This window comes from Oenanthe melanoleuca, chromosome 2 (assembly GCF_029582105.1).
Source record: "Oenanthe melanoleuca isolate GR-GAL-2019-014 chromosome 2, OMel1.0, whole genome shotgun sequence".
Classification (NCBI taxonomy): Eukaryota; Metazoa; Chordata; class Aves; order Passeriformes; family Muscicapidae; genus Oenanthe; species Oenanthe melanoleuca.
The window spans coordinates 138328086-138351788 of NC_079335.1; the positions used below are offsets into that span (position 1 = coordinate 138328086).

General features: G+C 37.4%; 1 protein-coding gene across 2 annotated transcripts in view; it reads right to left on the reverse strand.

Moving 5' to 3' along the window:
• Positions 1-742: 742 nt before the first annotated feature.
• Positions 743-23703, reverse strand: part of WDR37 (WD repeat domain 37) — a 40538-nt gene continuing 17577 nt past the window's right edge. For both annotated transcript variants that reach the window (XM_056484520.1, XM_056484521.1), the window contains 9 exons: positions 21723-21858; positions 20281-20352; positions 18314-18358; positions 16567-16643; positions 14605-14842; positions 13946-14087; positions 3360-3494; positions 2582-2696; positions 743-1113 (listed from right to left, as the gene is read on the reverse strand). In XM_056484520.1, coding sequence (XP_056340495.1) covers positions 982-1113; positions 2582-2696; positions 3360-3494; positions 13946-14087; positions 14605-14842; positions 16567-16643; positions 18314-18358; positions 20281-20352; positions 21723-21858 — 1092 coding nt within the window. In that variant the 3' untranslated portion in view covers positions 743-981. The remainder of the gene's footprint in view (positions 1114-2581; positions 2697-3359; positions 3495-13945; positions 14088-14604; positions 14843-16566; positions 16644-18313; positions 18359-20280; positions 20353-21722; positions 21859-23703) is intronic.

The window sequence follows — 23703 nt, forward strand, 5'->3', positions numbered from 1 at the left end:
AATAAAAATATGGGAAGTGAACACAGTTAAAAGTATGCTCACTGTAGATACATAAACAAAACCATCAACCCCCAAATAAACTATTTCCTTTCTGGGCAGATCACCATAAGGAATTAATCCTTCTTACAAAGGTTAGCTCACATTCACTGGTAAAGTCAAACTTTCATAAATGGTTTATAACAATCGCTATAAACTAAAGTGCTTCAGAATTTGCTTGACTAGATTTCAGTGATTAGAATCATAATATTCTGGATTTTTGCTAATATGAAATGTGATGAGGTTTCAGAATCATTTTATATAAGAAGGGCAGAATGAATCTTTTCCTTTTCTCAAAATAAAAAGTACAAAAAAGATTACAAATAAACCTATCAGTCTACACTCACTACAAGTTGCTTGCATTTTCCTTCTCAAATCTACTATTTCTCTAGTAACCAGAGTAAAAATGGAGTCGAAGTTGCACTATACGGCAGCACTAAAAAAAGTATTCAAATCAGATGCAAACAGGAAAATGTTTACAATCATACAACTAGTGAAAGTCACACTTCATTTCAAAGTTTTAGCCCTGCAGATTCCTTTTAACACAAGGCAGATATGTAGAGTCATGGAAAAACGTAACAGACTGTATACACTCTACAGTAATTACATAAGTTTCACATTTATGTCACAAATGTAATGCCCTACTGTGTAACTATTAAATGCTAAATAACTTATGAACATTTATGTGCTCTACGCAACAGTGAACATATTGACCAGTGGATGCCAAAATATAAAAGTTCATACACAAGACAAACTAATTTTTAAAAAAATCACATTTCTCTGTACAACCCATGCAAACTGTGCACAATGTGGTAACGAGAACAACACTTGCTCAGGTCTCCCCTCACGGAGGAGCTTTTACAGCGACAGCAGACCAGTGCTCAGAAAAGCCTGCCCAGGTGTAGAAGTCCACGGCGACACAAAGGCAGAAACTCTCTCGGCAGTTCACTTCTCTTGTAGCAAAGCAGGGATGTTGATGTTCCAGCCGATGGCCTGACGGTCAAAGCCGCAGGTGAAGAGGTTGCAGATGGGATGGTCCTCGCACCAGGCGCAGCAGCACACCATCCTCCTGTGCCCCTGCCCAGCACAGGAGACAGCACCGTTACTGACACGCACTGCAACTCAAAGTGCAACCTGCCAATCCTCAGCCTACTCTGCAAACAGCCCCTGAGAATCCTAAAGGTCATTGTTACCTGCATCTGCATGGTCAAAGTCTTCACAATGATGTGGCTCCTTAGCACCAGCACTGCACCATAAGCACAGATGCATACAAAAACATGCCAAGGTTTGTTTGCTATCTAGTTACATTTTCTTTACATTAGGAAATCAGTTTTTGATTTTAGCACTTTTATTTATAAAAGTAGTCTTAAAATAAGGAACTATTTGCTGGCAGCTACTTTGTAACAAGCCTGCAAGACTAAGTGTCCATATAATTCATAATTCAGGAGGAATAATACTGCAGCAGGAAGAATGTCATCCTGATGAATATAGTTCAATAGTAATAAAAATGTACAAAATAGGGTTTGATCAACATTCAGGTTAAAAAAATAAAATAAAGCCATTATTTCTGTAGTGTCAGCCTGAATGGAACTAATACTAAGGAAAACAAAGAAAAATACATACACACACAAAAAAAACCCCTCAAGACTACAATAAATTTAAAAACCCACCTAGATTAGAAAAAAAATCAAAAAGAGATTAAGTAAATCTTGGAACTCCTTCTGAAATTCTGTCAAGAACTGCTGAATCAACCCCCAAAAAAGCCTATTTATGTGACATAATCCAATTAATTTCACTTAATCACTCTGATTTGCTCCATTAGTGATGCTTGCCGTGCCAAATAGTGCCATAAATGCACAAAACTTGATGGTTGCAGCAAGGATGGCTTATTACATGGTAGGACACATTGAGAATTTATGTGAATAAATTCCTCACTGAAGAAAAAAATTAAAATTTATCACCAAATCATACAAGGTGAGCTCACAAAACTGACCCTCACTTTTTCCCCTCTGTGTTACTAAGTCATAGACTCAGAATGGTTTGGGTTGGAAGAGACCTTAAAGATCATCTGGTTCCAACCTTCCTGCCATGGGCATGAGCACTTTCCACCACATCAGGTCACTCAGAGCCCCATCCAGCTTGGAATATACAAACCAATTAGACACTGCATAATTTTAAAGAACCACTATGAGAAAATCACCATTAAGCCTCACAGGGAGCCATTTTTTCTGACACAATTCTCATCAAGACATTAAAACCTATCTGAAGTGCTCTTACACATTTTTTCCATTTCATAGAGAAGGCAGATATGTGTTTCGCTGTAGTAAGGGGAAAAATCATGATGAAAATCACTCAAAACACCATTTCCAACCCCAATTAAAAAGCATAAAATGTTTCATATTGGCAAGTTGGTTATTTTTAATAACTAACAGCATATTTATTCAGACCAGTGCCGTTCAGCATTTAAGCTGGAGAGAGCAAATGGCCCTTGGAGGCTTGCATGAGGAAGCACAGGCTGTGCTGAGAGGGGCAGCTCTGCAGGTACCTGTCTGTTGCTGCGCGGGAGCCGTGCCAGCCGCACCCCCGACATGTCGAACAGCCGCACCTGCCGGTTGTCGTGGGGAAGGGCGATGATTCTCTGGCCAACACACACGTTAATCCTGCAGGGAAGGGACAAAAGGAGCCTGGGTAGGAAACAACGAGCCTGGCAAATAGAAACTGACAGCACAAATTTAAGCTCACGGGAAGGGGATGCAGCTGAATTTTTCCTGTCTAGAATTCACAAATAGAAAGAGAAAAAAAATATTGAACCATTAAGGTATTTTCTATTGCACTAGATCCTCAACTAGCCTTAACATCTGCATTTTCTTACAGAAAATTACTTAAAAGCAATGTACTTAATAATTCATTACACCTGCAGTTTATAAGACCATTTTAGACCTTTTTCAAATTCTTATAAATATCAAGTTTAATTTCAGGGACAAAAAATAAATTTATATTCCATGAATTAATAGAATAGACTATTTCAGTTGAAAGATATCTGCAACAATCATCCAATCTAACTACCTGACCAATTCAGGCGTGACCAAAGCTTAAAACATGTTACAAAGGGTATAGTCCAAATACCTCTTAAATACTGGAAGGCTTGGGGTATCAACCACCTCTCTAGGAAGCCTGTTCCAGGATTTGACCATCATCTCAGGAAAGAAATGTCTAATCTAAATCCCTGTGGCACAGCTTTAAAGCATTCCCACATGTGAAAGAAACTAAGAATTAATTAAGAAATCATGAATTAAGCAAAGCAGCAACTCAGATCTGCTTACCTGTTGACTGCAGAATCTGTGCGGATCGTTGCAATAGGAGACCTCATGTTTTTCAAATCCCAGACTTTTACTGTACGGTCATCACTACCAGAAACAACATTGTCTCCCACAGTGAAAACTGCAGATGTCACAGTGCTAAACAATCAGGAGTAAAGACAAAGATGTCAAACTCTAAACTTCTTTATTAAGCTAGCATCTGATTTAAAGTTTTACTTTCTGTTCCTGTGCTTCCTTTAGCATATGTAGCTTGCCTTTTTTTTTATTTTATTTTTTTAAGCAGAGTAATCTGAAATTTTAAAATTCCAAGCAGTTATTTTTGAATTAAAAAATATTCTTACATGAAGCTATGACACTTAAGGTGAACAGGGTTTGACTGGCCCAAGTGCTAAGAGAAGCAACCCAACAGAAGAGACTCACTCTGGAGGCATCTTTCATATTCCACTGATTCTGACATAAGCTAAACAGGCCCAGTCTTGAAACCTGAATTCACTTTTGAAGTTCTGCACTCCTGTTCACCAGGTTTATCACACAACCCCCACTGAATTAGCAGCATAGAGTACAAATCTTGTCTTGATGATTCTATGATTATTTTTAAATATTTTACCTTTATTTCATATTATCCAATTAACAGCTTTTGTACTACAATTTTCATTGTAATTTTGTGAATTCCCAACTCAAAAACAGTTATTTTCTGCCCACATAATGTACTAACAAAGCATTTTTGTCTCTCCTTATAATCATTAGGGAAGCCTTCTCAATTCTGTTTCTACAGATTTGATTTAATGACCTATCTTGTAACTCGGGTCATGCACATCAATTTCTTAGAATTTAGTAATTTTAATTTAAGTTGTCAGTTGTTACTGTCACTTTAGTTGTTCTGCAGAAATTTGAATTCATGTCCTATCCAAGCTGCTGATTAAGATTAGCACAAGCCAGGTCACAATGGACCAGTTTATGCAAGCCTCTTAATTTAAATTGACACCAAATTAAGTTTTAATTAGGATGAAGGCCCACTTTATTCATGATACCAAGTTTCCTAACACATTATTAGAGTGCAGCTAAGCCACCAGGGAGATGATTACAGAAAGAATCAAGAGGTCTTCGACTAATCTTCTGGACTTTATGAACAAAAAGTCAAAAAGTTAAAACATACATGAAGGCCACAACTGCTGAGCCTCTTTCATCAGGCACCTTCTTATTTGGGAAGAAAACTCACTCATGCAGTCAAGCTGCTGCACAATACAGCTGGCATGTTCTTACCCCCAAAGTTGTCTCCTACCAGCCCAAACTCCTTTAGATTTACCAACATCTGCACTTCCCACTAGTTCTTTATACAAAGAAGCTCAGAAAAAAAAAATTCAGGCTTTTACTAATCTCTATACTGCTGCAACACATTTGAAGCTATGTTTATAAGTTTAAAATTCTCTATTCAATCTCCATAATTTCCACACACATTGGGAGACTTCTTAGCACACAACAGCATAAAGAATTCAAGTCATAGAAAATCTCCAGGTGAGTGAATATACTGCACTTTAGTATTTTACTGCCAACAAACAAATCTGATCTGTTTTCCCATCATATATTTTATTCCAATTACAGCTGGAATGTGTTGTGAAACTGTCTTAAAATAACCCTCCACTTTTGGGTCCTTTTTCTTCAAAACTTTAAAGAGCTTTCCAGCTTCTTTGATCTCATATTGGTTTTGCTTTATCATTTATCACTTTCAAACATGTTAAGTTTCTTTGACCACATAAGGTTCTCTAATCCTTAGATTTATCATTTTTAAATGAAAACATTCAAAACTATTGCCAGGAAAACAGAATGCCAACCCCAGGTTAGCTCAATCCTTCCTGCTCCTCCAAAGACTCTCAAAAGATAACAAAATCCTTTCCAGCTTAAGTTACTCTTTTCAGCTTAACTGTTCAGATATTGGGCACACCACGCAAAACTTTGGAAAATAAAAATGCAATGAAATTCTGCTTAGCTCTCTGGAAATAGGGCAAGTAACAGAAAGGCTAAGGAAAAGCTGCTGGTCTGTTTTTAGTGACAACTTTAAAGGTGCTTAGTGGTCTACCTCTGTTCACCCTCAGCTCGGCTCTGCAAGGCCCTACAGGCTGGGATGTGCACTATTTGCAAGCACATGGGACTATGAAAACAATCTTTTACATATGGAGCCTTGAATTTAATGTCTAAATATGAAAGCACTTCTTCCTGAACCCAGTGGTTATGATCAAAAATTTTGGTCCCAGTTCCAAGGCAAACAGTATATGGATGTCTGAATAACATTCCCTGTGCTTTTACAAAAATGAAGCATGACTCTTTTAAGGGAAACACTCAATTCAATTCTCAGAGATATCTCATTTTCAAAATAGGATTGCAAGGCTTGAAGCTTTAAGTAACTAAACAACAAGTCTAGAAAGGCCAAAACAGTATCATTCTCACAAACCTCCCTCTGGGAAGGGTTATTAGCACTTCATTCCTCTGAGTAAAGACAAAGTGGTTTTTTGGGTTTGTTTCTTCTCTTATTTTAAAGTGGAATAATGAGTTCATATTTTAAAAAAACACATGCATCTAAATTCAAAAACATGCTCAACAGTACTGACCTAAAACACGAGCAAGTGCTGCGCTCATAGATCTTACACAGCACAAATTATATTCTGTCTGCTCTGATACTCCAACTGGGACATCTCGTAAAATGACAGATGCATCTCAGCAATATTTTTCTTGGTTTTGTATTTATCTGGTTTTTTTTCATTAAATCAAAACAGTAATGAGAAGAAAGGCCACTTCCTACTTATAAACTAAACTAGGATTTCAGCCCAGCTAAAGGGGAATGATGAGAAGAAAGAAAGGGACACAAAGTCTGTGGGTAGAAAGAAGTTAACAGAAGCAACCAATAAACAACCAACCTTTCAAAAGTAATGCCTCCATAACCCCATCCATATCACAAAAATTAAAAGCCTTTTTCCTCTATTTTCATGTGGCTAGATTTAATTATTGTTTGTATTAGTCTTCAGTTTGTTCTAACTCTGATAAAAATATGGTTAACATCCCCCTGGCTAAATTAATAAAAAGTGTCAACAAAAGATCATCAGCCCCCATGTTAATTGAATGCTAGAAGACATTAGATTTTTAATAACTCAAAAAGATGACAGGTATTGTAGGACATTAAAGAAAGAAAAAAAAAAAAAAACAAGCAAAGAGGAAACAGTCTTATGACACTTCAAACTGTGGGTCCCACAGGGAGTTTGGTGTGCTACAACTATTCTCCGAAAAAGCTTCAGCCTCTGCCAAACCCCAGCAAAACTCATTTATCTTGTCATAGGGAGCAGCCGAGCGTGTACTTCCAGCTGACAGCGTGGCACTTCCTCACCACACACCAGTGCCTGGCCTCCAACATCCTGCTCCCTGCGTGGGTCTCAATCACCAGAAATGCTGCGGCGCTCGCACTCCTCATTAGGCCGAACAGCTGTCTCCCCAGTCACACTGAGACACAAAACTGCTTTGCATAACAATCTGCTGAAATTTCACACATAGGGGAAGGGGGGCAAGGAAAAACGTTGAAAATGTTGGAGCATGAAATGCTGATGCAGAACTCTCACTGGCAATGCACCGAAAAAGAAGTTAACACTGCTCTTTCCATTTTGATTTGCAACCTAAACTGGGATTTACCATCGAACTGGGAGATAACACATTTTCATGGCCTTGAACAGGCATCTACATGCATAAATCTGTGTGTGGGACAAAACTTAAGTAAATCAAAGCTTTCAGATAAATTTATTCAAGGTAACTTGAATACATGCAATTACCTACCATTTTATGCAATCAGTAAAATTTGAGGGCTCAAATATGCATCTCATTTTAAGTGGTAAAATTGAGAAACAAAACCTAAAGGAAGCTCAATTTGGTATCACATTTTCTAGACAAGTTTCCTTTGTTTCAGGGGGACAAAGCATAAGCCCACATCAAGCAGTCTGGAGCCTGAGGGGAAGCCAGGAACTGTGCTTGAATTGTGCTTAAAACCCCCACTGCCCATCCCATCCTGTGGAGATGGCACTGGCCACAGGAGGTCCAGGTGAGGAGAGCACTAGTGCCTCCACATTTGAGGGCATTCAGGTTTCAGAATCACCAAAAGCACTTGATTCCAGGAAGAGCTACACACATAATTCCACATAATTCCCAAAGTCTATCTGTGGATTTATCTCCAAATACCAGCAGATACTTTTCTCCAATTTAAGAAACAGTAAGACAAACCATGAAGGAATTACAAAATCACAGAATCATTCAGGTTGGAAAAGACCTCTGAGGTCATCAAGTCCAACCTGTGACCAGACGCCACAATGTCAACTAGACCAGGGCACTGAGTGCCACATCCAGTCTTTCCTTAAAGACCTCCAGAGACCATGACTCCCCCACTCCCTGGACAGCCCATTCCAATGTCTAATCACCCTTTCTGTGAAGAAATTCCTCCTAATGTCCAACCTCAACCTCCCCTAGCAGCTTGAGACCATTTCCTCTTGTTCTCTCACCAGGCCTGGAAGAAGACACTGACCTGGCTACAACCTCCTTGTAGGGAGCCATAGAGAGTGGCACTTCAATAATCCATGCCAGTATCAGGCTGGGGGAATGTTAGAAAAGAAAACTGGGAACTCAAGCTGTGCAAGAGAGCGAGGAGTGGTAGTTTGGATGGGCTGAAGGCATGTAAAACATGCTGGCCCTAGTCTGTCTTGAAACAGATCATTGAAGAAGCACTCAGCATGGGAAGTGAGGCATATTCAAATCTGGATCCCTGAACTATCAGTTTTAAGGCTGCTAACAAGTCTAAGAAAACCACTGAATTCTTATCATGCTCTGTTATGTCTATGCAGTAAATGTAAACCAAAAGGTTTTGTAAAAATGTTCAGAAGCACTAGAAGCATTTCAACAAAGCTAACCCAAGAGCTTTGAGCCCAGGCCATAATCTTCGTTTAAAGAATATTCAACATGCAAATGTAGGATCAGAACAGTGTGTGAAATGCACGTTTGGAGGTTTTTTCAATGAAATGCAAGAGGACAAAAAAGTCCCTCAGCAGACAGAACAAGGTAGGAATATTAACAGAGATATCAGAACCATCTAGTTAATCAGTGAGACTTGGGGAGAAAACTGAATGTTTCAACACAAAAATTTTGTTTTTCTTACAGAAGCTAGATTGAGTTATCCACACATGGGGAATGCCTAAGGCATTCTTTGATGAGAAACAACAGAAAAATGGTAGACAAAGCATCACTAATGAAATTAATAACTGAAGCAAGAACAGGACTATCTTGAAAAGAACAGATGTGTTAAGACTGATCAAACACCACTGATAGCATCCAACTTGATAAATTTTGTTTGGCACAAAAGGTTTTGACTAAAAGCCCAAGCACAGATTTTAGTCAAAGGTGCAAAGCCTGTATTTTTAGGGATACATCTACACATGCTTTAACTTCACCAAGGAAGTGTGGTGACATAAGAATTCAAGCAGCAATCTTGAATCATTGGGCATATCTAGAATAAGACTGCTTCCCAACAGGGATGTCTAATGACATCACTGCCTGGAGAAAAGGCACTTCTCCCCCCGCCATGACTTCTCTTTCAAGAACAATATATTCAAGACAGACACAAATAAGGTATGAGAATTAAATCTTGGAGACCCAAGATTCTGAGAAAGCCAGCTGACCTTGGCAAACCCAAGTGTCCACAAAAACTAAAGCAATTACTAGTCTCTTGAAACAGAATGCCATTTTGACATTAACTCTCAATTCACTAAATGTCAGAATTCAGCTCAGCATCCTAATCAGCAGCTGCTTAGTAATTTTTATATTTTTTAATGCAGATTCTTCAGCAAACATAGGAGTTGGAAAACCTAAAGTTGAAGCAAGACATATTTGCAATTCTCTAATTTCGAAGTTCTCAGGATGAAGCACAACTCACCATTCAGCTGCACATTCAGAGACATACAGGCAGCAAATGAAGAGGAACTTTCCCTTCTGGTCTCTTAGAGCCACCCAAGCAGAGTGAAAGGAGATGGAATATGCTGCAGTCCAAAAGAGCTATAAGCTCTTTGTAAGAAATAACATAAGATCCATGATCAGCAATTTTTCCTGAGTATAATCAGAAAGTAGCACACAGATAAAGATGCCACAGCTAACACAAATGCATGCTTGATGCACTGGCTCAATCTAGCCACTAAGATCAGTAAGTTTGAAAAGTAGTAAACAAACTTTGTAATTTTTTTGCACTAGGACAAAAGTACTCATTCCAATTTATGGGGTTTTTAAAACCAAAAACGCATTTAATTGCCATGGCAAGGTGATACATAACTATATACTGAAAAACCAAAAAGCATTAACAAAGGATATTCACTTAAGGATAGCAACCCAAAGCTGTTTCTGAAGACATCACCTTATTCTTTGAAGGATGGTGTTTGCAAGTACTGACTTGCAGGAAGCCCTGCATTTTTTTTCAGGCATTTCAAGAGCACTGTCCCCAACCAGTGTGTACCTCTGACAGCCACTAAAGAAAAGAAAACCCTTTATTATTTACTAAGTAATTTTTCAGCTGCATATGAATATCAATATACTTCAAATGTATAGCAAAAACTGTAGTTTAAACACTGTATATGAATCCACCAGCTAATAAACATTCTGCTGTCCATAGGGGATTAATTTATTTCCTGTGTTACTAAACTGTCAGAACAAATGCATAAAATCTGTAAAGTACTGGCTAGACCTGTATAGACTTAGATTTTTTTTTTAAGCTACAAATAGTAAACATTTCCAGCATTAACATTTTAGAAGGCTCCACACATCAAGACACAACCCAGCACATGCAGAGTGCTTAAAGGGACAGAAAAACTCATCAAGCAGATATTCAAGAGTCAACACCAGAGTTACTCAACTAGGTCACCGTGCTGGGAAAAGCAAGGCCTTCACAGCTGGGACAAGATGGGCTGTGCAGGTGTCAGCAAAGGAAAGCACAAGTGAAGTGAAATGAAAACTGCCATGTAGATGCCAGAACCACCTTGCTCCGCAGAACAAAACCTTAATTCAGTTTGAAGAGCTCTAACCAATAACTGCTAAATTGAATAATTTCTCAATGGAAGAACAGCTGTTATTATCAATCATGTATTTAAAAGCAATATCTGCTGGAGAAAAGATATTGGAATATGAGCCACCAGTATGATTTTTGGAGGCTTTAGCTCTTGAAATCAATTTAGTTAACAGGCCACAAGTTAGTGCCTGGATTATAACATAAATGTAATCTTTTCCCAGGGCTCTTTGAAACTCTTCATATGGGGATTCTCAGCACTAGTAAGACAAATTCCTATTGGTGCACGTACAGAACCAGACAATAAAAAATATTTATATTGAAGCAAACATCAGTCTTATTTCCACAGCATTTCTTTTTTTTTTTTTTTTAATCAGTAGAGAATAAGTAAGTGAGATGAACTGGAGGCACAACAAATCTAAAACTAGACAAGATACTTTTACTGCTAAGTGAGCAGGGCACAGGCAAAGTCATTTATTGAACTGAAACAGTGATATTTATCCAAACACACACACATATATGAAAAATGTAAAAAAGAAATGTTTACAGAACTGGAAATTTCCATGGGGAGATACAACTTCAAAAAAGACCCCAGGTGAATGCAGACTTGAAGGAAAAAAGTACCATCAATGTACTATACTTGGTCTATAAATGTCAAAATAAACTTAGAAACACACTTTGAGGCAAAATAGGTAACATGTAAATAAGAACAGAAAATACAAGAAGAAAACAGAGGAAACTTCTATAATTATCACAGGAAACAAGGCACTTGAAGATAAAAAGCCCAAGACATGAATCTGAAGCTAGACAGACTAGGGAGGCAGAAAAAGTTTAACAGGAAAGTTAATTAAACACTGCAACAAGCAATGTATAGAATTTTCCAAGACCTAAGGTTGAAATCTTTGCCATTGGAACAACCTAACATACAGTTGGCAATTCGAAAATTACCTCTTAATTCAAAACAATTATCAATGCAAGCAGCTCAAGACAGGTTGATCACAATGATTCCTTTTGGCCTTACTGGAAGAGAACTTACTTTCTTAAACTGTCTTAATAGTAGATGATAAGAAACAGTCTGCTTTTAATAAAGCTACGTTCAGGACACCAAAATGACTGGTGATTTCTCAGTCCACTTAAGAAACAAATAATCTCTCACAGATGGTGACATCCCACCACTTTGACATACAGGACAATGCACTACATTGACATCAATTAACCCTATAAAAGCTTTATATCCTCTGTCTATAACAGGATTCTTTAGTCTCTCAACACATCAGCAGCGGTTTTAGTTTTCACACGATAACGAGCCGTTCCGCGTACACCTCCAGCGCCGCTCATTAAAGCTAATTAATTAAAGGAAGCCGAGATCGCGCCGCTGCCTCGGGCCGGGCGCTCGCCGCGGCGCTGCTGCCACCTGCCGGTGAGCGGCGGCGGTGCGGACAGCGGGACGGCACGGAATGAGATTTTGGGTGTAGGACGCAATCAACACGGAATGCTGGCCTCGTGATTGAGATGTTCGGCATCTAATTATATTGGCACAGCGCATTGCTAGTTGATCTGGTGACAAAATAGCTGCTCTGTGAGCGCCAGACTCATCAGGTACTATTCAGCCAGAGGGAGTTAAAACTTATGGTTGAGGACTTTAAATCATCAGTGTTAACAACTGTAACATCCAATTTACAGAACTGATGCCAAAGGCCTATCAAAATATTAAGTACTTGGCAAATTATTCAAACAGACATTCAAAAAAGAAAAAAAAAAAAAAAAAAAAAAAAAAAAAGAAAAAAAAAAAAAAGTTTATTCTATGCTGCTTAATGTGAAAAGATTGTTTCAGTGTTGATTGATTGCCAGTAGGCAAAACAATAAAAGAACAAAAATAAAATTCCTCAAAGTATGTCAACAGCAAAAACATCAATCCCCCATCTCCCCTCTGTCTGCACTTGTCAGTGAAACATCTGTAATAGAATTACCCCTTCCACAAATGAGAAACCTCAGCAGCCCTGGACACTGAAAAGTAAAACTCACTGAAAAGTAAAATCAGTTTTGAGACATCAGATTTAGAGTGTATTTGGTGAAAAAGCCTATGTCAATACTAAAAACTCATACATTCAAAGTACAAAACAGAGACAGTTGATACAGCAGAAAAAAAACAAATATGATTATTAAAAGCTAGAGTAAGAGTGACTGAAGAGGTTGCACAAGGTCTATTCCATTTCTAAAAAATAAACTCTGCTAGTTTACAGGTCTCAGCAATAGAAGCCAGAACACCAGCTAACAGTTTTTACAGTATGCACCATCACCCAATATCAACATCATTTGGTCTCAGCAAATATATGGAAAACCACAAATGTCAGTCTTGGTCATTTCTCTAACAAAACATCTTGAGACAAAGCAGTTAATCAGCTTGGAAAAAATGCAAGCACCAATGGATACAAAACCTTCCAACTTTATATGACATTCTAGGAAAAGTGATAGAAGAATATGAAAGTGATGAGATTAAACAATTCTAGGATGTAGGCCACAAAATCAAGCTTGCTGCTTTATCAGGAGAAGATGGCCACTTATACAGGATGATTGTAAAGCACCGAGTAATTTATCAAGCTCAGGAGTCCAAGGCAGAGGGGATTTAGGAGGTTTTAGTTTATATATAGACTAGTCAATAGCTGAGAAAATGAAAAAAGAGGGTACTGAAATTCAGTCATAATGTAAATTGCACTCTTGAATTAACAAAAAGCAGAAATGTGAATAAATACTTGGGTTTGTATTTTGAGCTAGGATTAACAATCATCTCTCATTCTGAAGAAGGGAGGTGAAACTTCTTCTAAAGCAGTCAAGCTCAAATATTCACAAGTCAAGAAAAGATTTGCTTCCTTGAGTAAAATATTTCGAAGTTACACCTGCATTTTCCATGTATCAGAGTTCCAGAAACCAGAAAGTTAAGTAAACACCAGAATACAGATTCTCAGAACTACATTTGTCCATGTTCAATACTAGTTAGTATAATAACACTAAGCCTAAAGTGGTAACCAAAAATGTTACACCAGAACCACAGTTTCGGCATAACATGGCAACCAGCGCCTGTACTTTTATTTCTTATTTTATGTAAAAATTAGAAGCTTTTAAAGGTAAAAATTAATCCTTTTTTATCCACTGGTTTCAAAGGAATAACCTTTACTTCACAGTGAGCATCAAGACAAGCAGAGGCAATCTGCTTGATCCACTGCATCACTGCAATAACCCCAAAGTGCAAGTATAACCAATGCCAAAAAGAACCTCATACCTTAAATCGCCTTGAATTGTAACAATTTTTATCAAGACTTACCATATGAGCAACTGCACACCAAGAGCCCTGGCTGCTGTTTTGGCAATTATGTACTGCTGTGCTACATTTGAAGGAAGACAACTGAGGGTTCCTGTGAAAATCTGTCTCAAAACAGGAATGAGCTCACAGGAACAGTTCTGGGCAGATTTGCAACTTTTTGAACTTGTGAAAACCTGTGAAGAAGCTGTCACTTACTCTGTGTGGCCCTGAAAGACATTCACAGAATGGATAGAAGGATCTCTGAAATCCCACAGGCGGAAGGTGGTGTCGCGGGACGACGTCACCACGAGGCGCTGGGTGGGATGTGTACAACAATGCGTGAGCTCTTGGTCGTGCCCTACAAACACACAGGAGAACATGTAAGGTAAAGAAAAAGAAAATCAGACTTTTCATTTCCACATACGTTTGGAATGAAATGCTGATGATTTTTTCTTTTTCCCAAACAGAAAGGAGTAACAATCTTTCTGAACTTTAATCCTTTTACTGCTGGAAAAGTTTGGGAATGTATTTGAAGGCAAAAATCACACTACTTATTTCACATTCAGTAGTGTAGGTTATTGCTGCTTAACACACCATGAACACTGCAAAAGCCCTTTGCACGAACTAAAATTTGGATACATTCAATTTAAACAACTATTTTTTCACAGGTTAAATCACAGGCTTAAAAGAAGACAAATTCACACTCAGGGGATTTATAAGACTGCAATTTCAAAAACTATTACAACACTGAGCAGCAGATGGTACACACATCCTGCTCCAGAGAAATGACTTAATTTTCTCAATATTTTAGTATCTACAAATAGTCCCTCATATAAAAACAAACCAATTTAATTTTTTTGAGATTGAACAAATACCTGTAAGAGAATGGACAAGTTCAGAAGTCTCTACATCATACAAATTTGCTGTCCTGTCCCATGATGCTGTCACAGCTTGCTTCCCCCCAACAAGCCAGTCGGCTGCTATGACCACTCCTTGATGGCTTTTCAGTGAAGTTAACGGGGCTCTGACAGTGGGGCAATCACTGGAACCATCTCCATCTCCATCAGGTTCATCTTTATCCGAGATTTCAACTTCATCTTCTCCAGACACTTGCTGTAAAATGCAAGAGAAAAAAAGATGTAGAACAAAAGGGAAGGAATGTCTCTAAGTTACAGTTTGCAGTGTGATTCCCAATCTCTTTAATGTGAATGTGGGTAAATTAATTCTGCTGCACCCAGACTATTCCAGTACTCACTATCACAAACTTGGTTGAAGGAATATAACCAGTAAGTTAAATGCAGTTTTAATAACTCCTTTTAACAACTTGCTGATGTGCAGCTGAGGGAACTGGAGTTTTTCAACCTGAAGAAAAAGAGGCTCAGGGGAGACCTCTTTGGTGTCTACATTTCTCTGAAAGGAAAGTGCAGTCAGGTGAGTGTCAGTGTCTTCTCCCAAGGAACAAGTGATAGACAAGAGGAAGTATACTCAAGTTGCACCAGGGGATGTTTACACTGGATATTAGGAAAAATTTCTTCACCAAAAGGTTATCAAGCCTTGGAACAGGCTACCCAGGAAAGTGGTGAAATCAACATCCCTGGACGTTGATTTAAAAGATGTGTAGATGTCACCCTCAAGGACATGGTTTAATGGAGATGTGTGGCAGTGCTGGGTTAACAGCTGGACTTGATAATCTTAGGAGGTTTTTTTCCAGTTGAAATGATTCATGTTTCTGCTTCATTTTAAAATCTCCTCCAAGCTCTTTAGCTCTGAGTGTCAGTCCCCTTTACTATCTTACTCCAGGGTAAGTGTATCACCCTAGAGTTTCACTGCGGCACATTACCAAGGGACTTGTCTCCTTTCAATTTTTAAAGGTAGAAAGCATCTAACAGGACACTGACTATGTTAATCTTTGGGAAGACAATAATTTACAGACATTTTTATCCATTAAATTCAAATCATCAAAGCAATATTTGTCTGTTGGTCAATGCACAGTCATCATGCAGTGCTAATGTAAACTGGACGCAAAATAAATTCTTTTCCTCATCATTAAATATGACTCCCTGAACTCCTTTTACACAAGACAAAAATATCTTTCTTTTATATTACTTGGGGGTGAAAAAGATAGCATTCTTTCAAAATGGAAATGCCAAATCAAATAACTGAATCAAACATTTTCCATTCAGAAATCTGTCTCATATTACAGAGTCAACTCTTGCCCCTATTTTGCCTACTGAGAAGCTCATGCTATAAACCACGTTTTCTTCACAATTTAGTAAGGGTGCTTTAAGTAAAATTAGCATTTGACAGGCTAGAGTAAATACTGACTAAGTAAAGGCTTAGGGACAACAAAATCAGACAGTCTGATGTGTGCTGGCAAGGGTTGATTAGAAATCAATAAAGACTCAATTAAATAAATGCCAAAATCACAAGTCTTTACCATCACTTTTCAATCCACTAGAAACTATAGCCACAGTAGGTTACACCACAAGAATTTAACCAGTTTAAAAAGAACATTATTACAAAAAAGCAGTTATTTGACTGTTCATTTATAGTTCATTTACACATTTACTACCAAGAATAAAAAGTCAATTCATCTACTTGAAGCTGTAAATTCTATTCTGCAACCTTGAAATGCCCTTGAAAACATGAAAGGAGTCTATTTTCAAAGAAAAGCTGATACAGCTGTTAAACGAAAACCTTAAAATCCCACTTTTGGCTGTCCTGAAATCATGTAGTTTTTAAATTATGTGTAAATTTAACATTCAGTCTTATTATAAAACCTGTATCTGATGAAATTGTTGTGCAATTAGTTTAGTTGCAGCAAGTTGATTGCTTACATTGCAGTCTGCAGTTGGCTGAGGTGTAGGCAACTGTACTATGTATCTCCAGATGTGAGCTGTCTGGTCCCCAGATGCTGCACAGGGGAAGAGAAGCAAAGGAAAAAAAAAACAAAAAAGAGAGAGAGAGAGAATAAATAAGAGTATTTCCATGGGCAATTAAAACAAGCTTTAAGATTACATTTACTGTCTAACACTAAGTTGCATCTTTTCCTAATGACATCATTATGAACTTTATGGTAAGCAAGTCTCAACCTCTAAAACGTAACTCATTATGCAAGATATAAGCAGCTACCAAATTAATCACTCCCACAGTGAAACATGCACTTGAACACTACACATCAGAATATGAGTCTCACCACTGCTCAATATGTAACATTTGAAGAAGGCATTTAGTACATCACCAAATATTCATTTACTGATTCTCAAAATACTGGGATCTTCATTCAATGATTTCTCCCATTAAATGTTTTTACCATGGTTTTAATGAGAAACCCAAAATAGCAAGTGTGAAGCTATTCCTCTTCTGCCTTTTAACTAGTAGCAGTTTACATCTCAGAAGGTACCATGTGACTTTTACTTCATCTGTTTTAAAATAGACTTATTGATTATTAACTAAGTAGAAACTCAAGACTGCCCTTGCTATGGTCAGAACAAACATGTTCTAATCCTGCACAGCTGCTCTCCAACCACTTCTCTCCCAGTTTATGCTGATGCCTAACATTACTCTGTTTTAGCTGCAGCATCTGGCACTGGAACTTGTTAAATTTCATTCCACCAATCATCACCCAGTGCTCTCACTGATTTGGATCCCTCTGAAAGGCCTCCTGTCCCTCATGACAATCATCAGCACCTCCCAGTTTGGTATCACCAACAAACTTGCTAAGGATGTATTCAATCTCTGCATCCAGGTCACTGATAAATCTACTGAACAGGGCTGGCCCTAGAATCAATTCCTGAGGAACACCACTGGTGATCCTTTGCCAGCCAGACACAGCCCCATTTACAACAAGCCTTTGAGCTCTGCCCTTCAGCCAGCTGCCACACAGCACACCATGAACCAGCTCATCCCACAGCTGGACAACTTGCCCAGAACACCGTGAAGGACAGTACCAAAACCCTTACTAAAAAACCAGAGAAACTTAATCCATCACATTCCCTTCATCCAGTAGGCAGGTCACCTTATCCTAGAAGAACGTCAAATTAATTAAACAGGACCTTTCCTTTGTGAATCCATGTTGACAATGCCTGATGACTGCATTATTATTTAAATGCCTTTCAGCAGTATCCAGTAAAATCTCCATAATTTTTTCAGGAACTGAGATTGGATTAACAGGTGTGTAGCTCCATGGGTCTTTCCTCATACCTTTCTTGTAATATTGGAGTAACACTAGTCAGAAGAGACCTCTCCAGACTCCCAAGAACTTTGGTAGGTAATCAGGAGGTATCCTGCCATAATGCCCACTAATTATTTGAGTACTCTGGGATGAATTCCAGAACATTCTGCTGAGGTATGATTCTACGTGTCTGGTTTGGAGCAGGCAAGCACAAATGACAACATGACATAAAAAACACAGATGGCAAGATCTAGCTCTGATTTGTTATGCCTTCAAATATAAAAATAATTCAATCAACAAGGATGCTGACAAGGCAATAGGGAGAGAGGCTACAACCAGAACAAATTAGCAAGTTATACTTATTTTCCATCAGGATTAAAATGCTTAATATATGAAAAAGCTTTACATACCTGTGAGAGCCACTTGCTCGGTGGGATGAAACTTTATGGAGTTTACTGTATGAAAAAAGTCAAGTTTTAAGTTGGTATGCTAAAAGAATTCTTTCACAATATCATTAAAAGCATTGAAAAAACAAGCTGTCTTAAGTTTTCAGCAATTTTTGGTAGCAATCTTTTAGGTGATATAAAAGTGTAGCATCAAGGAAAGCAGCTACAATTGATTATACAACACATTCTCTAGCAAGTTATTTCCTGAATTTAATACAAGTGGATCATGCTAGGGAGGATAAACAAACTACATTAAATTCATGTGTAAGCTGACAGGGGATAATACCCTGGACTTCCATAAAGAGAATTTAAGTAATCATAATTATTTTTAATTTAATGAAAACTTACTACATTTTACCATTAACATTCTGCTTATTACTTAACATTGCAAGAACAAATGCCTGAAAACATGATGCAAGTAACATCAATCAGATTTCAGCCCTGCAACCATATGTAATCAAAACACGGTCTCCTGCAAGAATTTTATCAACCAACAAAGTTCTGCATTTCATTTCAATGCACAAGATTCAATTCAAGACAGAATTTAGAACCCATTTCCATCCATTATACAAGTAAAATAGATGCATATGTTGTCAGGAGAGCATGGTGTAATGACTCTAAAAAGATATTCCTTAATCTGAACTAACTCTATGGTGCACCAGCTGCTGGCACCAAACACCATTGAACCATTTCAAATCAACTGTCAAACAAAAAAAATATTTTATTACATTTAAAAAAACATTATTTCTATTATAACTTATAGATATATATATAGTTATATAAAATTTATATAAAACACAATTTTTGTTGTTGGTCAAACACAGTTGTTTAAACACAACTGTTTAAATACAAGTTAGAACTTCTTATTTTCACAGTTATCCAAATAGCAATTTTTTAAAACTACCAGCATGAAAATTTAAGTGAGTGAAGTTTTCAAACATGAGTTTCTAGAACTTAGAGGCCCATGCAGCAAACAACCTAAGATATCTGAAGGCATTAACGTGTTACCAGTTGTTTCTATGCATTTATCTTTGTGCTGTAAGAGCTAGAAGTTATGCAGCAGGGACACCTGAAGCAGTTCTAGGGAACTTGATTCTATTTGTAACCTTGCCACAAAGTTTGTGTGATGTGCTGAGTTATTTAAACAAACAATCCTGGTCAATAACTGGGTTCCTCACTTTCCCAGGGTATGATCACTCAAAGTCCTCAATGCACGACAGCAAGTTAAAGCTATGGAAAACCCCTTCAGTTTTGGTTTATAAAATCCTATGTTATGACTAATTAAGAAGCAGAAGGGGGTTAATCAGGTTTTTGTCAAATTGGACACCAAAAATTAAGATTAATATCAAAAACACTCACTGCACTGCATCTCCCCACCCAAAGAGGGGTTTAAAAAACAGTTTCATGAATATTGATTTATGCTGGTATCAAGAAAGACAAACACCTATATTTAATTACATGACTTAAAGTCAAGATCTTTGTATTATGCAGCAAATTATATATGGGATCTTAAACAAAGAAGTACAAAAAGATATTCACCCAGCAGCTGTAGTTTCTAACCCAAATCTAACACAGATCCTGCAAGACAGCTAATTTCTGATTATATAAGCTTCTTTTGTTCTCCACATGCATGAGACCACAACGAGTTCTGACATTTAACTTCTGAGTGTCGTAACTGTGCCTGTAAATTTCTTTATATGGATTTGTTTACTCATTTAGCATTTGCAGAACTGCCTTAATGTGCCTCTCCAACAAAGAATCATATTACAAAACGTTCTCTGTATGAAAATTAGTGGAACTTCACAATTGACTTGTTAATGACATTGGCAAACCTGCAAGTGAAACCACAATAAACATTTCTGTAACTGGCCAAAATCCATTTCCCCCTCCCATGCTCTGTTCCCAGTTTTCACAACGTGCCCGTATCTTACCTGAGCCAACATGCCCTACATACTTGACAAGGCACTTCCCTGTTTCTATGCTCCACAGCAAAGCAGTGTGATCTACAAAGATTAAAAAGCAGTTGTAAATAGTTAAAAACATGTGTTTTTCATTTTTATCCTTCCAACAAACAAGTTATCTTCCACTGTAGCACATCCCATATAAAATAGGTTTTAAATGTAGAACTCTTGACTACAACCTTATGTACAAAATGTAACATTTTCTTATCATTGTACACACCTCCCCAAAAAAGTAAAGGTGCTGTCCTAATCAGATTAATTTGCAGCAAGTATTGAAAGGCAAATTCTGCTTTTGATATTTTTCCAAACTTGGTTATATGCTTCTGAACAATGCTCCAGCTGTGTATCATGAGACTTAGAAAAAAAAAAGAGAAAGCATTCCTTGGTGAAAAAGGCAGTCACTACAAACAGGAATTCTGTGCACAATCTATTTACTTCCTGAATGGAAATCCCAAATGCATACAGGTCACTGCAGAGCACTAAAAAAATTAATTTAAAAAGGAAACCACTCCAAATGCCACTCCCTTATCCTACCACACCCAAAAATAATTAATTAAGTGGATAGTACCTTAAAGCTGAATTGGAGAACAGCTGTTTCCAAGTTAAATCAGGACAAAGACAACATGTCCCACACAAAGACAAAATGTGCCCCCTTAGCAGTCACATAAAAGTTGTAACAGTTCAGTTCCAGAAGCAGAGATTTCTGGGCCGTAAATATTAAAGTCTAATCAGTACCTTCAGATTCTGTTCCAGCTTCAAAAAAATGTCACTTCAAATTGACTGATTCTATCTGGTTATGATTTATTTCCCTAATAATTTTCCAAAACTACACAAATCTCTACATTGAATTTTGGACTATAATAGATTTAGTGACTTATTCATTAGTACTTGTACCCCCTCAAGTGGAAGGAATAAATCTAATGAAGTAAAAAGGACTGAAAACTAAGATTTCTAGCTGTGTTCTGAGGCAAAAGACAGAATGCAAGAATATAAGAATATGCAAACTATGACCACATGTACAGCTTCTATAAAACAAAGACTAAACAATGCTAGGATAGAAAGCCTGTAGGGATCTCTGTACCCAGCTGTACGGAATTCTGTGCCAGAGGTCTCCCTGGGCAAGCAGCTCCCCCTGCCGCCCACCCACCCCACCCAATATGCCAGAGCTGACCAAGGAGAGTGTGACCTGTATGGAAGAGAACTGGCACATACTTTTAGAAAGACCAATAAGTATGCTTGAACCTTCTAAGGGAAAGGAAATCCAATTTTAAGAATTTTTCAGCTATAGACCTTCTTTAAAAGGACTCTTTCAGTGTGGAGCTCAGTTTTCAAGTATGCTTTGGATCTGTCTTTGCTACAGCTTAGGGACTTAACATGAATTTTCTAAATATTCAAGCAACACAAAACTTTACCAGCAGATGCAGTTCCCAACACCACTGGCTGAGTTTTCGCGACACTGACATCCCAAATACCATCCCTATGGCCAACATATTCCTTTACCAGTTGACAGATTGCCCTTGATGTTGTAGTTTTAAAACTGGATACAATCTGAAATAGCAGAGATAACAACAATTTTTTTCCACATCGATCCAAGTAATTATTTCACAAATAAAAATAGATATTAACTTTTCCATGATTCTTTAATATTCTGACAAATTACTACTGTCAAAAATTTGACATTTCATGGTAGGAAAGTGAGTTTGGATGCAAATATACCTCTCATTTATTTTTTTCTTCATTTTTAGTAGCAGCCCTTTTACAAAATGAAAGGCAAACTATTCTGTACAACAGTAATGCAATCTTATTGGAATAATGGATTGTACAAGTACAGAGTGCATTTCTCATTCAGTCTGGGTAAGGATTTTAATGAAAAAAAAGAAAAAGACCAAATCCAGCAGAAAGCCTTTTGCCTGTTCCCAAACAAGTACGTCTGGTAACTCAGACAGTCCCTGCTAGCCAGTGTAATGTCTTTGACAAAAATGAGCTTTTTATGTAATTCTAGTAAAACCCAGAAACATTCCAATTTAAAACACTCACTGCTGTTTTTCTTTAAAACTGCACAAAGCTAATAAAATCAAACATCAACCTGAGAGCATATGCCTGTTTATTTGTGTAATGAAGCTTTTAAAAAAATATGTCAAACTCATCTGAATATTTGATAAGCCTGCTCCCTCAAAGTGAAGCTATTAGGGGAAAAACAGAGAAGACTCATTAAATCCAAATTACTATGTGCATAAGTAATGTCAAACAAAAGGAAAGAAAGTCTAGAAAACAGTAAAACTACAAGTCACTACAGTACAGAAATGCTCAAAACACTCAGCATCTACAAAAAAGAAGCAAATTGCAGAAATTCTATGTTTTCAGATAAAGGGAAATGGAAAAAAAAAAAAAGTTTCTCTTGCTGAACACTTCCAGAGACAATTGAAATCAAGAGTCATGAAATATGGCTTAAAAAAATTAAGACCACCATTACAAACACCCTATTTGTACCCCACAGGTCTTGAAGCTCATAACTGTTCTTTGAGAAAGACTACCTCAAAAGATTTGTAATCTGAAACAAAAAGACAACTTCAATTTATCAGTGTTTTCCTCAGCATGGAATTAGGGGCAGGTATCTGACCAGTTAAATCAAAACCTTTAAATACTTCAACACAAATCACATTAAGACTTATCTACAGCTTAGTAAAAGTTAGAAAGTTAATTAAGTCTACATTTCAGATACACTAAACTAAGGTTAAAATCCCATTAGTATCTGGTATTAAAATAGAAGATCTTAAGTATGTCATTAAACCAAATTACTTCAAAAAATGTTTTTAAAGCCTACAAGAGCATTCCAAATCCTAAGCATGTCAACTCTCCAATGATGAAATGATAATGCCCTATTTGAATTCCAAATTATCAGTGAATATGCATTTTGATTTCACAGCAGCAGAAGGAACAGTCATTACAGATGCACTGGAGAGAAAATGGGCTAATGGGTAAAGATTATTAATTCAACCTTACTGCAGATCTTCCTAAATTTTGAACACAATCCTACAGATGCAACATTCACATTGAATACAGTCCTTAAATTAAATGAACTTGTGTATGAGAAGTGGAACAGCTGAATTAAGTAACAGGAAAGGACCAACACAGCACTCAGCTCACACTCCAAACTTGGTATTTTCTAACTCAGTCCATGCTTGCATTCATATAAAGAATAATGTTGAGTCAAACCCTCATGCAAAAGTTTTCTAGGAGAAACTACCCCCTACCCATCAACAAACACAGAATTTCCAAAACTGCTGGACAGCTGTTTCACTGATCATTTAATGGCAAGGATGTAAAACTCCTTTTGAGGTATTAGCAGTCTTTAACACACAGAAGAAAAGAATTCAAGAACATTATCCAACA